This window comes from Eriocheir sinensis, chromosome 22 (genome assembly GCF_024679095.1).
Source record: "Eriocheir sinensis breed Jianghai 21 chromosome 22, ASM2467909v1, whole genome shotgun sequence".
Lineage (NCBI taxonomy): Eukaryota > Metazoa > Arthropoda > Malacostraca > Decapoda > Varunidae > Eriocheir > Eriocheir sinensis.
The window spans coordinates 12,195,432-12,212,292 of NC_066530.1; the positions used below are offsets into that span (position 1 = coordinate 12,195,432).

The 16,861-nt window shown below is 41.8% G+C and overlaps 1 protein-coding gene across 2 annotated transcripts in view; it reads left to right on the top strand.

Annotated features, from left to right (window-relative positions):
* Nucleotides 1-16,861, top strand: part of LOC127002069 (follistatin-related protein 5-like) — an 85,376-nt gene that overhangs the window by 47,751 nt on the left and 20,764 nt on the right. For both annotated transcript variants that reach the window (XM_050867512.1, XM_050867514.1), the window contains exons 3-6: nucleotides 8,842-8,900; nucleotides 10,472-10,592; nucleotides 15,830-16,048; nucleotides 16,513-16,625. In XM_050867512.1, the coding sequence (XP_050723469.1) occupies nucleotides 8,850-8,900; nucleotides 10,472-10,592; nucleotides 15,830-16,048; nucleotides 16,513-16,625 (504 nt within the window). In that variant the 5' untranslated portion in view covers nucleotides 8,842-8,849. The remainder of the gene's footprint in view (nucleotides 1-8,841; nucleotides 8,901-10,471; nucleotides 10,593-15,829; nucleotides 16,049-16,512; nucleotides 16,626-16,861) is intronic.

Consider the following 16,861-nt stretch of genomic DNA (forward strand, 5'->3'; position numbering starts at 1 on the left):
TGGTCCCCTGACAGACGAGACTGGATCTGTAACTCAGGACAGTAAACAGATGGCCAGAATCCTCAACAGTAACTTCGCATCCGTATTCACAGTCGAGGACATCGAAACCATTCCCGGGAGCCCTGACCCGCCGAGTGGAATCACGCCCCTGAAAATTGACTCAATATGCGACCAAGAAGTAAAAAAGTACTTGGACAAACTCGACACGAACAAGTCAACAGGACCTGACGGTTTGTCCCCGCGGTTATCAAAAGAGCTTAAATAACAAATACTTCAGCCACTCACTAACATATTCAACCAGTCTGTTCAATTGAACAAGGTCCCTGAAGACTGGAAGATGGTGAACGTAACACCGATTTTCAAAAAAGGAGACAAAAGCGTTGCATTAAACTACAGGCCCATAAGTTTGACATCAGTGGCAGGAAAAATACTCGAAAAGATTATTAGAGACAAACTTGTTAAGTTTCTAGAAGACAATAATGTGATCTCCGACACCCAGCATGGCTTCAGAAACAAGCGCTCCTGCCTAACGAATTTATTAGACTTCTTCCAAGGTATATATAAGAACTGGGATGCCCACATCCTCAGTGATGTTATATACCTGGACTTCCAGAAATCCTTCGACAAGGCACCGCACGAGCGACTCCTTAAGAAACTGCACTCGGCGGGCATTGGAGCCAATCTGATCGCGTGGATAAGAGATTGGCTCACCGACAGAAGACAACGAGTACTACTAAACGGACAGCCTTCCGATTGGCTTCCAGTCACGAGTGGAGTGCCTCAAGGGTCAGTGCTGGGACCCATTCTCTTCATCATATATATCAACGACCTCGAATCAGGACTGAAATCCACAATATCGAAATTTGCTGATGACACCAAGGTGGGTGGAAAGGCCCTCACAAAGACCGACTGCGAAATCATTCAGAAAGACCTCAGTCACATTATCGAATGGTCGAAAAAATGTCAAATGTCCTTTAATGTTGACAAATGCAAAGTCATGCACATTGGGTCCAGAAATAGTAACCACACATATATCATGAATGGGAAACCTCTGCAAGCGATGCAGGAGGAAAAGGATCTTGGAGTCACTATCAGCAGTGACCTAAAACACGCGAATCACTGTAAAAAAGCATACAATAAAGCCAGCACTATGCTCGGGTTCATAGCGAGGAACATCGAGTGTAAAACGCCAGACGTGATGCTATCCTTGTATAATTCTATGGTAAGACCCCACCTCGAGTATGCAGTACAGTTCTGGTCTCCTGATTACAGAAAGGACATTGATTTACTGGAAAGGATTCAACGACGCGCCACGAAGATGATACCAACTTTAAGGGCTCAACCGTACGAGGAACGACTCAAGCGACTCAATCTCTTTACATTGGAGAAAAGACGCCTACGAGGGGATATGACTCAAGTCTTCAAGTATCTGAAAAAATTCAATAACGTCGATTACTCCAAATTCTTTGAACTGCAAACCAACCTAAGAGCTAGAAATAACGGTTTACCCATTCAGTCTAGTCGATGTAACACAGACATCGGAAGGAGTTTCTTTTCAAACCGAGTCATCCGCCACTGGAACAATCTTCCTTCAGAAGTAGTAAATGCGAATACCATCAGCTCCTTCAAATATAGAATCGACCGTCACTTCGCTGCGTCGGGAGTAAACTGAATATTGAGGTGCTTTCATCTGCTCCTCAATATCGAGGTGTTTTCATCTGCTCCTCAATGTCGAGGTGCTTTCATCTGCTCCCCAGGCCCCAGGCAGTCGAGCTGATTAAATCACCAAAGCGGGTAACCTCGTAATGAGCCAATAGACTTTCTGTTGCCTGCATTTCCATGTTTCCATGTTTCCTTCCTTCCTTCCTTTGTTTCTTTCTTTCTTTCTTTTTTCCTTCCTTCCTTCCTTCCTTCCTTCCTTTCTTTCTCTCCTTCCTTCCTTCCTTTGTCCTTTCTTTCTTCCTTCCTTCCTTTTTCCTCTTTCCTTCCTTCCTTCCTACCTCTCTCCCTCCCTTCCTTCTTACCTTCCTTCCTTTCTTCCTTCCTCCCTTCCTTTCCTCCTCTAATTCCTCTAAGCGAAAGTAAGAAACACAAACTGGAAGAAAAAAAAGAAAGAAAGAAAAAGTATCAGACCTCACCTTCACATCCTCCTCCTTTTCCTTCCTTCTCTCCTTCCTTCCTTCCTTCCTTCCTTCCTTCCTTCCTTCCTGATAAACCGAGAGAAACAGAGATAAGAGCAAAATAATGGTGGACGGAAATGGTCAGGCCTTTTCCTAACTTCTAAAAGGCTGAGTTTGACATGTGTTAGCGGACTTATTTTTAGAGGCTCGTCATGTTCTCCCTCCATTTCCTTCCCTTTTCCTTCCATCTTTTCCTCCCTTACGTAGCGTTCAGGAGTGGAAGAAGGAGAAGGAGCAGGTGGAGAAGGAAAGGATGAGTGGGAACGTTTTAAAAAGAAGCAAAATGAAAAGAAAAGAGAGAAATAAGGGAAGTAAAGATGGAAGACGGAGAAAAGAAAAAGAAAAAAAGGAGAAAGAGGAGAAGGAGGAGGAGGAGGTAGAAAAGAAGAGATGAATGAGAACATGCAAGAAAGGAGACAAACGAAGAAGTAAAAACTATGAAAGAGAAATAAGGGATAAAAGAAGGAAGGAAAAAGAGGAAGAAGAAGAGGAGGAGGAGGTAGAAAAGGAAATGAATGAGAACGTATAAGAAAAAGGGCAAAAGGAGGAAAAGACTAATCAAGAGGACAGAAATAAATAAGTAAAGGTTGAAAGAAGGAAAGAGAAAAAGAAGAGGAGGAAAAGAAGGAGTTAGAAGTAGAAGAGATGAATGAACGTATAAGAAAGGAAGGAGAAGAAGAAGAGGAGGAAAGTTAGCAAGAAGACACGAAAGAGAAATAAAAAGTAGTAGAGGGAAGGGAAAACAGGAGAGAGAATTTGGAGATAAAAAATGAAAAGATGAATGAAACAAAGGAAAAAAGAAGGTAAAAGAAGTTGAGGAAACTTAGTAAAAGGAAAGGAAAGAGCAGTAAGAGGAAGAATCAGAAATGGAGAAAAGAAGAGAGAGGAGGAGGAAGTAGAAAAGAAAAAGATTAATGAGAACTTGAGAAAAAAGAAGCAGAAGAAAACTAGAAAAGGAGGAGATAAGAGAAAAGGAGAAAAAAAATAACTGAGGACAGGAAAGATGTAAAAAGTAAAAGAAAATATATCGGAATGAAAACTTGTCAGAAAACGAACAAAAGAAGAGGAAAAACCTTATCAAGAGAACAGGAAAGAGAAATAGAAAGACGAAATGCCAGAATGAACCAAAGAGGCGAGAACACAAAAGCAAGAGGAAGAGAAGAAAGAGGAAACCAGACCAACAAGAAGACATAGACAATACCTTTTATACTCCTGAGGGGCCGCTGGCATGTTCCCTCCCTTCTGGTAATGTCGGGATCGTCTCTGGAGGTGGCTGGGGCAGAATGAGTGATGCTTCCTCTCTATCGACTTCCAGGGAGAGAGGACGGGCGAAGTGAAGGATAGTGAAGGTGGGAAGATGATGCTGATGATGATTAGGGTAGATGATGATGTAGAGGTGTTTGGTAGCCTGCAAAGGGAAGGAAAAGGCTGTAAATGTGACGAATAGAGGAAGTGAGGTGAGCACAGAGAATGTAGAAAGAAAAGAAGTGTTTGAAGATCAGGTTATAGGTGTTAACGTAGGAAAGGAAAAAAAAGATAGAATGATCGATGCAGAGAGAAAGGAAGGCAGAAAATATGTCAGGATAAGGGTTTCGTATTTACCTGTAACGAAAATAAAAGGAGTAAGGTGATCGCTATGCCGGAAGGAAGTAAGAAGGGAAGGAAGGATAGATGGAAGAAAGGAAGGAAGGAGGGAAGCGAGAAAGGGAAAAATAAAGAAAGATAGAGAGAAAGAAAGAATGATGGATGGATAAAAGGAAGGAACGAAGGGAGGAAAGATGAAAGGGAGGAAGAAAGGATGAAAGGAAAGAAGGAAGGAAGGGAGAAAGGAAAAAAGAAAGAAAGATAGAAAGAAAAAAAGAATGATGGATGGATAAAAGGAAGGAACGAAGGAGGAAGAAAGGATGAAAAGAAAAAAGGAAGGAAGGGAGAAAGAAAGAAAGATAGAAAGAAAGAAAGAAGGATGGATGGATAAAAGGAAGGAACGAAGGGAGGAAAGATGGAAGGGAGGAAGGAAGGATGAAAGGAAAGAAGGAAGGAAGAAAGAAAGAAAAAGAGAAAGACAGGAAGAAGGATGAAAACAAAAGAAAGGCTGTATGCATGTATGGATGGATGGATGGATGGATGGATGAATAAATGGAAGGAAGGAAGGAAGGAAGGAAGGAAGGAAGGATGCAGATGGAACAATATTTATGTGTCATGTTGGAGGAGAATAACATTTTTCCCTGGACAAGAGTGAATTATTATTGCCGTGTTTGTACTTGACAGCGCAATCATTTCATTTTGAGGGCCAGGTATTGTTGCTGTTTGGAGGAGGAGAATGCGGCACTTCCATCAAACCTTTATTGACAGAGATAGTGACGTCTGTATTTATGTATTTAGTGTTTTTTGTTTAGTTTTTTTTATTTGTTCCAGTCAACCATTATCGATGAAGAATAAACTTAGCAAGAGAAAAGGAAAGAGCAGTAAGAGGTAGAATCAGAAATGGAGAAAAGAAGAGAGAGGAGGAGGGAGTAGAAAAGGAAAAGATTAAAGAGAACGTGTGAGAAAATGAAGCAGAAGAAAACTAGGAAAGGAGGAGAGAAGCGAAGAGAAAAAAAAAATAACTGAGTACAGGAAAGATGTAAAAAGTAAAAAAAATATATTGGAATGAAAACTTGTCAGAAAATGAACAAAAGAAAAGGAAATAAAAGATTGTATGTATTTTTTTTACAGCTAAGGAAACACCTCAAGGGCAACAAAAAAGGTGTAAAAAAAAGCCTTCTAATCGCTGTTCCCACAAAGACAAAAGTAATAAGCGGCCAAAAGAGAGGTCAATTTAGGGAGGAGAGGTGACTTGATACACTCCTCTAAAGAAATAAAGGGTTCCTATTGACGGTTCCTTTTCTTATAGAGTTATTCAAGTATTTATATATTTATTTATTGATCTCTCTTAGTGGAGGCATCGATGAGGAATATATGCATTGCTACCTGACACTTTTCCATTTGCAATTCCTTTCTTGTTGATTTTTTTTATATATATTTAAATTTCCTCATATATTTATCTATCTTTTTATTTGTCTATTTATTTATTTTTCAACTAAGAGCACTGACGACTAGAAAATGTATTATCATAGACCTAAAAAGAAATGAGATGGCTATTCCTGTATCACTGATTTTTGTATATATATAATTATGTAGTTGTTTATTTATCTGTTTACTTATCTATCAACTCTTTGCAATCGCGACAAGAAAATCAAATCAAGGTCCCAAGAAGAAGTGGGTTGACAATTCCTTTATTACTGATCTTTAAATATCTGTTCATTTACCTGTTTACTTATTTATTAACTCGTACGAAAACAATAATGTCGGAAAAAAGTGTAATCATCTTCCCCTCTAAAAAAAAAAAGTGAAGCCTCGCCGCCTCATCATTCCTCCCCTAGCCTGTTCCTTCCTATTGACAGCTCCCTTCCATTCTCCGCGGCGGGAGTGACGTGAGGCTTAGAACTCCATATTACCAGACGCCTATTCACTCCCAGGCCGGGGCGGGAAGGGCGGGAGAGCGAGACAGATTTTCTATTTCGGTTCAGTTGAGATTTGTTGAGGAAGCGAAAGCGTGAGGAGGAGGAGGAAGAGTAGGAAGAGGAAGAGGAGGAGGAGGAGGAGGAGGAGGAGGAGGAGGAGGAGGAGGAGGCAAAAAGCGTGTAGTTATGTATATGAATCTATCTGTAATGGTTGCTAAGAGCCGCCGAGATGGTGTTGGAACCTCCTTTTAAATCCGTTTCTTCGCCTTTTCACACGCAAGGGGATTGGGATGATGTGGGAATCTCCTCAAATCCTTTTATTCATATTTTCAACTACAGGGACAGGCTACGGAAGATGGGATGGTGTTGGAACCTGTTCTTAGCTATATTTCTTCATCTTCTCATACGCAACGATAGACTACGTAAGGAGATGAAGATGGTGTTGGAACCTCTTCTATGATTCTTTTCTTCACATTTTTATACACAAAGAAATGGTTATTAATAGTTAATGCGTTTCTTCACTTCTTCGTACGCAAGTGATTGGATATAGTGTTGGAACCTCTTCTTAAATTCATTTCTTCACTTTCCATACGCAAGGATAGACAACGAAAGGAGATTAGGATGGTGTTGGAGCCTCTTTTAAATTTCGTTTCTTCACATTTTTATAGACAAGGAAATGGGAATGGTATTGGAACCTCTTCTTAAATTTACTTCTTTAACTTATCACTCGTTAAGGAATGGGGAATAGTATTGGAACCTCCTTTTAGATCTTTTTATTCAGCTTTTTCCTACGCTTTACGTATATGCTTTGGCTTTTCCTCTAAAGTAATATAGAAAAAAAAAGCTCTTCCTAAAAATAAAAAGAAGCAAAATTATTATTCGTGTTCTGAACGTATCGGAAAAAAATGTTCACTTCTTAATGATAAACAATGAAAAATTTTATTCGTGTTCTGGATATATCGTAAAAACTAATAGTACACCAGAAACACAGCTAAGGGGCTAAGGGGATCAGGCCAAGCCCCGCCCCCTTAGGAAACTGGTAGCCCCCCCTCCCCCTCCCCCCCTCCCATGCACCCCGCGGCTGAAATTCCGAGAGAGAGAAAAAAGAAAACGGACTGTAATTCGCTGGTTCTCGGTAAATATATGTTGCCATTGATTTATTCTCTCTCTCTCTCTACGTCATCTGAGGAGACAATATGAGATAAAAGATTCAAGATTTGTTGATAGGGAGAAGAGAGAGAGAGAGAGAGAGAGAGAGAGAGAGAGAGAGAGAGATCACCATGAATTTGAATACAATCACAGACTTGCCTCTCTCTCTCTCTCTCTCTCTCTCTCTCTCTCTCTCTCTCTCTCTCTCTCTATCTAGCTATCTATCTATCTATCTATCTATCAATCTATCCATATAAGTTCATAACGCCCATAGAAAGGAATTTAATATCGCTACGGGAGGACAGAACAATAAATAAATAAATAAGAAAAGGGACCCACAAAGACATACCAGCGGGCCACAGATTGCGAAATAGAACCGACAATTTAGTTTATGATGAAATACCAACCCGGAAAAGACCCATCGAACCAGTCAAAACCCATTCTGTCGGTCAGCCAATCAGCCATATAAGAGAGAGAGAGAGAGAGAGAGAGAGAGAGAGAGAGAGAGAGAGAGAGAGAGAGAGAGAGAGAGAGAGAGAGAGAGAGTAGTCTAGTTAAATGCCTCAAAATTGACTATAGTTAAGAGATAGAACAAAATAATAGGTATGAGAGAGAGAGAGAGAGAGAGAGAGAGAGAGAGAGAGAGAGAGAGAGATAGAGTATTATAGGTAAATGCCTGAAAAATGACTATGGTTAAGAGATAGAACGAAATAATAGGTGTGAGAGAGAGAGAGAGAGAGAGAGAGAGAGAGAGAGAGAGAGAGAGAGAGAGAGAGAGAGAGAGAGAGAGAGAGAGAGTATTGGGTATCTAAGTGTCTCGAAAAACCTGAAGAATGAGTATTGTTGAAAATTGAAGATAAAGAAAGAGAGAAAAACAAGCATAAGTCTCTCTCTCCTCCCCTGTTGGCGCCGTTTTGCAAAATTCACGAGTTTGTTTTTCGACAATATTTAAAATGTTTTGTGGGCCCAGAAAATGTTACTTTCCTTTCTACTTTATTTATGTCTTTCTACTCTGCGACCTCTTCCGCCTCCTCCTCCTCTTACTCCTCTTCCTTTTCCTTCTCCTCCTCCTCCTCCTCCTCTTCTCTTTTGATCTTGTCCTTAATTTTGTTCTTATTCATCTTCTTTTTTTCTTCTTCCTGTATTTTTTTCGTTCTTGCTCTTGTTTTCTCCCCTTCGCTTTTTCTTCTTCTTCCTCCTCCTCCTCCTCTTCCTCTATCTCTTGCTCTTTCTCTTGCTGTTTTTCTTCGTCTTTTTCTTCTTGGTCATCTCCCTTGTCTTCCTTTTTTTCCTTTTGTTCTTGTTCTACTGCTTGTTTTTTTTTTTGTTTTTTTCCACTGTTTCCTCCTCCTCTTCCTCCTCCTCCTCCTCCTCCTCTCCTTTCATCTTCTTTCTCCTCTTCGCTGTTAATCTTTTTCTCACTTTCTTTCTCTTTCTCTCTCTCTCTTCCTTATTTCTTTTGTTGTTCGTTTTTATCTTGAACCTCCACTTCGTCCTCCTCCTCCTCCTCCTCTTCCTCCTCCTCCTCCTCCTCTTCCTCTTTTCCTCCTCCTTGTGTTTCCCATCATTCCCTGTCATTCTCTCTCTCTCTCTCCTCTGGTCAATTTAAGAGGATTTTGCTATATATGAAAGGAGGAAGAAGAGGAGAAGGAGGAGGAGGAGGAGGAGGAGGAGGATAAATGAACGTAGGGGAAGAGGAAAAGAATGAGGGAAGAAGGGAACGAATTTAAAAAGGAATGAGGAAAAAAAGAAGTGAAGAAGGGATGGCAAGGAAGGAGTGAATGAGTGAGCGAGTCTTTTTTTCTTTCTTTTTTTCTTTCTTTTTCCTTAACAGAGCAATAATTCAGCCTCTCTCTGTCTCGGATCTTAATATATCTGTCAGGAGGGGTGAAATATTCTCTCTCTCTCTCTCTCTCTCTCTCTCTCTCTCTCTCTCTCTCTCTCTCTCTCTCTCTCTCTCTCTCTCTCTCTCTCTCTCTCTCTCTAATTCTCTCTCTCTCTTTCCACAGATATCAAGATGGAGCGATTTTGGTTAATATTTACTCTCCTGACCTTCTCAAGTGCAATGGTAAGTAGTTCTCGTAGTAGTAGTAGTAGTAGTAGTAGTAGTAGCAGTAGTAGTAGTAGCAGTTGTAGTAGTAGTAGTAGTTGTAGTTTCTTTAAATTCCTTCTTTTTTGTTAATTTGAAGAAACTCTAGGGAGTGGTCAAGCCATATTTAACTTAGTGTTTGCAATAGTAGTAGTAGTAGTAGTAATAGTAGTAGTAGTAACAGTAGTAGTAGTTTCTTTCTCTGTCGCGACCTTCTCTTCCTTTCTTGTCCTCTTTTTTTATATTTTAATAAACTCTAAGGATTTGTCGAGCCATATTTAACTAAGCCTTTTCTTTTGTAGTATAAGCAGCAGTAGTAATAGTAGTAGTAGTAGTAGTAGTAGTAGTAGTAAAAGTAGTAGTAGTAATAGTAGTAGTAGTAGTAGTAGTAGTAGTAGTGTGAATAAGAAGAAGAATAAAAGAAAAATTGTAACTCAATATATTCATAAGTTATTTTTATGTATCTTTCTCCTCTACGACCTGCTCCTTCTCCTGCTTCTCCTACTCCATCTGCTGCACCTCCTCTTCCCCCTCCCTTCTCCATCTTCTTCTACCAGATCATAAGCTCAGCCTTCTTTCCCTCCCTTCTTCCTTTCATCCTTCATCCATCATTCCTTTTTTTTCCCACCTACCTTCATTCCTTCTCTTTTTCTCATGTTCATCACTCTTCCTCCTCCTCCTCCTCCTCCTTCTTCTTCTCTTCTCATGCGCTCAATATTCTATCCTTCTCTCTCCTCCCTTCCTGCATTCTTTTCTTTCTTTCTTTTTTTCCACCCTTCACTCCATCTCTTTCTTACGCTCATAACTCCTCCTTCTGCTTCTTCTCCTCTTCCTCCTCCTCCTCCTCCTCCTCCTCCTCCTTCTTCTCTTCCTACTTTCCTCACACGCTCAGCCTCTATCCCTCTCTCCTTCCTGCTCTCCTTTTTTTTCTTCCTCTCTTTTCTCCTTCTTTTATGTCCATCACTGATCCTCATTCTTATTCTCCTCCTCCTCCTCCTCCTCCTCCTCCTTCTCCTTCTCCTCTTTCTACTTTACTCACGCGCTCAACCTTCTATCCCTCTCTCCTTCCTTTCATCATTTTTTTCTTCCTCTCTTCTCTCCTTTTATGCCAATCACTGATCCTCCTCCTCCTTCTCCTCCTCCTCCTCCTCCTCCTCCTCCTCCTTCTCCTCCTCCTCTTCCTTCTTCTCCTCTTTCTACTTTCCTCACGCGCTCAAGCCTCTATCCCTCTCTCCTTTTTTTTTCTTCCTCTTTTTTCTCCTTCTTTTATGTCCATCACTGATACTCCTCCTCCTCCTCCTCCTCCTCCTCCTCCTCTTTCTACTTGCCTCTTCTTACTTTCCTCACACGCTCAACCTTCTATCCCTCTCTCCTTCCTTCCTACCTTCTTTTCTTCCTCATTTCTCGCTTTTATGTCCATCACTGATCCTCATTCTTATCCTCCTCCTCCTCCTCCTCCTCCTCCTCCTCTTTCTCCTTCTCTTCTCCCTGCTCCTCCTCGTCCTCCTCCTCGTCATCATCTTACACTTCCTATTCCCTTTCCCTCACAGTCTCGGCGGCACCGGGACGCCACACCCTACATTGACGATGAGTCCCACCGCCTGTGGTCCTCAGACACCGCCGAGCTGCTGGAGGGTGAGACGGTCGACGCGCACGTTATCCAGCATCATGGTAAGGGCAGCAAGAGCGGTGAGGTTAAGGCTAAGGGCACGGTTAGGGAATATTCCTGAGGTGTCTGCGTGATAGGCACCTTCCCGAGCCGCTGAGCCGTGGATGTCGCGCGGGTCGTGGCTCACAAACTAATGACATAATGCTCTTCTAATATTGTTTTCAGTGTGTTTAACGGCTTAAAGTACGGAAGAGGGATGGCAGAAGGGGATGGGGGAGGAATGAATGTAAGGAAAAGAGAAGGAATGAGGGAAAAAGGATAAAAAGAAAGAAAGGAAGAAGTGAGGAAAGAATGTCAGTTTCAGCATGTGGAAAAGTCAGAATCACTTTATTATTAATCTACGTAAGGCAATGAGAAGGGATGAGGGAAAGAGGATAAAAAGAAAGAAATGAAGAAAGGAAGAAGTGAGGAAAGAATGTCAGTTTCAGGATGTGGAAGAGTCAGAATCACTTTATTATTAATCTACGTAAGGCAATGAGAAGGGATGAGGGAAAGAGGATAAAAAGAAAGAAAGGAAGAAAGGAAGAAGTGAGGAAAGAATGTCAGTTTCAGCATGTGGAAGAGTCAGAATCACTTTATTATTAATCTACGTAAGGCAATGAGAAGGGATGAGGGATAGAGGATAAAAAGAATGGAAGGAAGGAAGGAAGTAAAGTGAAGAAAGAATGTCAGTTTCAGTATGCGGAAGAGTCAGAATCACTTTACTTTGAATCTACGTAAGGCAATGAGAAAGGATGAGGGAAAGAGGATAAAAAGGAAGGAAGGTAGGAAGGAAGGATGTCAGCTTCTGTATGCGGGAGAGTCAGTCACTTTATTTTGGATCTACGAGCTTTGTTTTCTGTCATTTTTTTTTTAGTTTTACCCTTTAATACCTCTGTCGGTGTTGAAATAGATAAGAATGCGTTGTGTGCGGGGCTAATAAGGTAGAAAAGATGTCAGTATCGGTAACTATATATGGAGAGAAGCAGGATAACTTTTTTTCCACAGACTATTTTTCTCTGTTTTTTTATTTAGTTTTGCCTTTGACTGTCTTTTCTGGTGTAAGAATAAATAAGAACATGTTGTGTGCGAGGCTAAGAAGGTAGAAAGGACGTCAGTATCGGTAACTATATATGGAGAGAAGCAGGATAACTTTTTTTCTACGGACTATTTTTCTCTGTTTTTATTTAGTTTTGCCTTTGACTGTCTTTTCTGGTGTAAAAATAAATAAGAATATGTTGTGTGCGAGGCTAAAAAGATAGAAAGGACGTCAGTATCTGTAACTATATATGGAGAGAAGCAGGATAACTTTTTTTCTACAGACTATTTTTCTCTGTTTTTATTTAGTTTTGCCTTTGACTGTCTTTTCTGGTGTAAGAATAGATAAGAATGAATTGTGTGCGAGTCTAAGTAGGTAGAAAGGACGTCAGTATAGGCAAGAATATATGGAGATAGAACAGAATCACTTCTTTTCCTGCGTGCTGTTTTTCTCGGCTTTTCTTTAGTTTTCCCATTGACTGACTCTACTGGTGTGAAAATAAATGAAAATGTGTTGTCTGCGAGGCTAAGAAGGTAGAAAGGACGTCAATATCGGTAATCATATAGAGAGAGGCAGCATTACACTTTTTCTACTGGTTGTTTTCTCAGCTTTTCTTTAGTTTTCCCTTTGACTGCCGCCTCTGATGTAAATATAAATAAGAATGTGTTGTGTGTGAGGCTAAGAAGGTAGAAATGACGTCAATATCGGTAATCATATAGAGAGGGGCAGCATCACACTTTTTCTACTGGTTGTTTTCTCAGCTTTTCTTTAGTTTTCCTCTTGACTGCCGCCTCTGGTGTAAAAATAAATAAGAATATGTTGTGTGTGAGGCTATGAAGGTAGAAATGACGTCAATATCGGTAATCATATAGAGAGGGGCAGCATCACACTTTTTCTACTGGTTGTTTTCTCAGCTTTTCTTTAGTTTTCCCTTTGACTGCCGCCTCTAATGTAAATATAAATAAGAATGTGTTGTCTGCGAGGCTATGAAGGTAGAAATGACGTCAACTGGCGGGATATTTTTTCTATTTCTGTATTTGTTTGTTATGCCCTTTAGCTGTTTCCATTGACGTAAGAAAAACATACATGAAGAGGGTCAGGATCACTTTTCCTGTTGTAAGTGTGTAAGTGTGTTGGGTATAGTTACAAAAGAGAGGAGTAGGCGTCAGTTTCCGTAAATAGGCTACGTGGAAAAGAGAGAGACAGGATTCCTTTTGTGTCCAGTAGGTGTGTTGAGTGCATGAAAAAAGAGAGCATTAGGAGCACAAGTGGTGGTAAGCACGTGAGAGAGCCAGAGACACGATCCCTTCTGTGTTGTGTATTGCGTGCTGGACCAGAGAAGCGGATGTTCCACGTAAGAAAAAGAGAAGGAATGAATGAAGGTAGGCGGGAAAGGATCAAGGAAGAAAGGAAAGAAGGAAGGAAGAAAAAAAGGAGTGTCTTTTTTTCCTAACAGCAGCATTGATTCAGCGTTTCTCTGTCTCAGTTAGGAAGGAAAGAATACAGGAATGAAGGAAAGCAGGAAGGAAGAAAGGAAAAAGAAAGGAGTGAGTGTCTTTTTTTCCTTACAGCAACAATGATTCAGCGTTTCTCTGTCTCAGTTAGGAAGGAAAGCAGGGAGGAAGAAAGAGAGGAGTGAGGGAGTGAAGGAATAGGCGAGTTCTCCCTATTCTTCTCTCTCTTTTCTCTTTTTATCCCGAACACCACCAATTCTACACCGTTTCTTTGTCTTATTTCTAAATATATCTGTCTGGTCAGCTGTGCGTGGGGTCCAGGATCATTTTTTTATAGTGGATGTGTTGATGCGGACGACCAAGACAGCGCAAAAGGCATAAAAGATTGACAGGAAACACGTAGAGAGAAGGTCGTCGATAGCTGGTGTGTGGGAGATGTGTTATCAACGTGGATATTAGAGTAACGCAGCGCTGACAGCCTCACGCAGTAATTATGTGAAGTGGTGCAGCTGGAGCGAAATATAAGTAATTGTGTCATTAACATTAGTGGGGAGGACATTATGACATGGAGGAAAAGTGTAGCATGTAAATAAACCTAAGGGTGAGCTAGCTGGGGTTTTTTATTTTGTTTCTTCTAATCTAGTAATGTAAAAAGTGTCTTGCTGTCGGTTTTTTTTTATAGTTAATCCCATTGTAATATCCATGTTACGTAAACCTCTACATATATTCTTTTCTTATACTGTTATCATAAGTACTTTGCTTGTACTCACTTCCATATTTTCTACTTTACAGTCATCTCTCTCTAACGCCAAATTGCTTCCCCGACCCGTTAGCATTTTTTTATTTTTTTTTAAGCAGAGGAGTCAGTTCAAGGGCATAAAAAAAGGAAGCAAATGTGAAAAAAAGCCCGCTACTCACTGCTCCTAAAAAGAGTTAGAAGAGGGGTCGAAAGATAGGTCAATTTCGGGAGGAGAGGTGTCCTGATACCCTCCTCTTGAAAGAGTTCAAGTCGTAGGCAGGAGGAAATACAGATGAAGGAAGATTGTTCCAGAGTTTACCAGCGTGAGGGATGAAAGAGTGAAGATGCTGGTCAACTCTTGCGTAAGGGATTTGGACAGTAAAGGGATGAGCTTGAGTAGAAAGTCGTGTGTGGCGAGGCCGCGGGAGGGGGGGAGGCATGCAATTAGCAAGTTCAGAAGAGCAGTCAGCATGAAAATATCGATAGAAGATAGAAAGAGAGGCAACATGGCGGCGAAATTTAAGAGGTAGAAGACTATCAGTAAGAGGAGGAGAGCTGATGAGACGATGTATGAACTATCTTTATAATCTTTCGTTTCAAGGTTTCAATCACCAATCCCTTGAAATCAGTTCTACCAATATCAGTCAACCAGAGCCGTTCCCATTGAGCTTTCTGTGAACCACTTTTAATACATACACTATCAATCGTGGCCAATCGTGCTAGTGTATGGGGCCTTAATGGAGAACTTGGAAACAGCCGAACATCTCTCTAAAAATACAGACCTTTGCGTGTCACTTATACATCTCATAGTTTGTTTTATCCATATTTCTTTCGATTGTAGTTAACTTTATTGCTAATTCATGTCAGTCTGAGTTATCATTACCATCCATTACCATGCTCAGGCTTATCCTTTTTTCTATCCTCTCGATCGCTTGTCACCCTTTCTCCATACCCTTGCCAAGCACACTTTTGAGAATGGGAGCGTGTCTGTAACCTGAACCAGACCTTTACACTCATTCTTCTCATTCTTGACAGTCTTTAAGCTCGCCCCTGTCGATTATTTTATAGCTACACTCCTTCGTCCCTGTCCATCTATCTCACAACCCTTCCATCCTTTCCCATGACCCTTGCCAAACACACCTCAGCGAGCGTGGGAGTGTGTGGAACCTGAAGCAAACCTATACATCACTCCTGTCGTCTGAGGCTGTCGATTATAGCTGCACTCCTTCACCCATGTCCATTTTTTTCCTAACCTTCCATGTCGACCTTTCCCCCGACCTTTGCCAAGCACACTTCAGCCAGCGGGAGAGTGTGTGTAACCTGAACCAAACCTTTGCACTCCTTTTCTCGAGCCCTTGTCATTTCAGCAACACTCATTCTCGCCCGTAGCTATCTCTCTGCTAACCCTTCCATCATCCTCTCTTCAGACCCTTGCCAAGCACATGTCAGCGAGCGAGGACGTGTCTGTAACGTGGACCAAACCTTTGCACTCCTTTTCTCGAGCCCTTGTCATTTCAGCAACACTCATTCTCGCCCGTAGCTATATCTCCCTTAACCCTTCCATCATCCTTTCCCCAGACCCTTGCCAAGCACAATTCTGCGAGCGAGGACGTGTCTGTAACGTGGACCAAACTTTGCACTCCATTTATTGATCCCTTGTCGTTTCAGCATCACTCATTTCTATCCCGTAGCTAACTCTCTCCTAACCCTTCCATCGCCCTTTCCCCTGACCTTTACTAAGCACACTTCTGCGAGCGAGGGAGTGGACCAAACTTATCACTCCTTTTCTTGTTCCCTTATCCTTTCAGCATCACTCATTCTCGCCAGTAGCTATATCTCCCTTCTCACCCTCTCTTCAGACCCTTGACAAGCACACTTCTGCGAGCGAGGGCGTGTCTATGACGTGGACCAAACCTTTACACTCGTTATTCTCGGTCATGATAATCTTTAAACTCACCCCTGTCAATTTTAGCTACAATTTTTCATCCTTGTCCATCTCCTCTAACCTTTCAGTCACCCTTTCCCCAGACCCTTGCCAAGCACACTTCTGCGAGCGGGGTCGTGTGTGCCGCCTGAACCACATCAAGGAGCCGCAGTGTGAGTGCCAGCCCTTCTGCTCCCGCCACCGCAAGCTTGTGTGTGGCAACGACGGGCGGCTGTACCTCAACCACTGCGAGCTGCACCGTGCCTCCTGCTTCACGGGCGCCCGCATCCACATCGACAGGAGCAGAAAGTGTTTTAGGAAAGGTGTGTGAGTGTTTGGTAGTGGTGGTGGTGGAAGTCAGTTGTGGCCAGGTGGTTGTATTGCCGTAGTAGTAGTAAGAGGAGATCATGAGAATGAAAAGTTATAATACTGTTGTTGTTGTTTTTTGTAGTTAATAGAGAGAGTAGGGAGTTATAGTAATAGCAGTAAGAGGAGGAGTGGTGGTAGTGGTGGTGGTGGTGGTTGTATTTCCGTAGGAGTAGTAGGAGGAGATAAAGAGGATGAAAGGTAATGGTAGTAGTAGGTAAAAATAAAAGGAGTGATAGCAGTAATAGTACACGTAACAGTAGAAGAAGTAAGAAGAGAAAGATAAGTAAAAGATAGACAAGGATTAGAAGGAAGAGAAAAATAAGGAGGAAATGTCTCCCCTCTCTTCCCCCTCTCAAGGTCTAGAATAAGAAGATTAAGAAGAAGACGCTCACTCATCCAGACCTCTCTCCCTCTCCAGGTTTGATGCCCATCACGTGGGACAACACACCGTCACCCGCCACGCCCGCGCCACGCACACGAGAGGAGAAGCTGGACCTCAAGCCGCTGCAGGTCCGAGATGATTTGACCCAGGTGAGTAGTCATAGCAGTAGTAGTAGTAGTAGTAGTAGTAGTAGTAGTAGTAGTAGTAGTAGTAGTGATGGTGGTAGTGGTAGCAGTAGCAGTAGTAGTAGTAGTAGTAGTAGTAGTAGTAGTGATGGTGGTGGTGGTGGTGGTGGTGGTAGTAGTAGTAATCACGGTGGTGGTGGTAGTGGTAATCGTGGTGGTGGTGGTAGTAGTAGTAATTGCAGTGATGGTGGTGGTGGTGG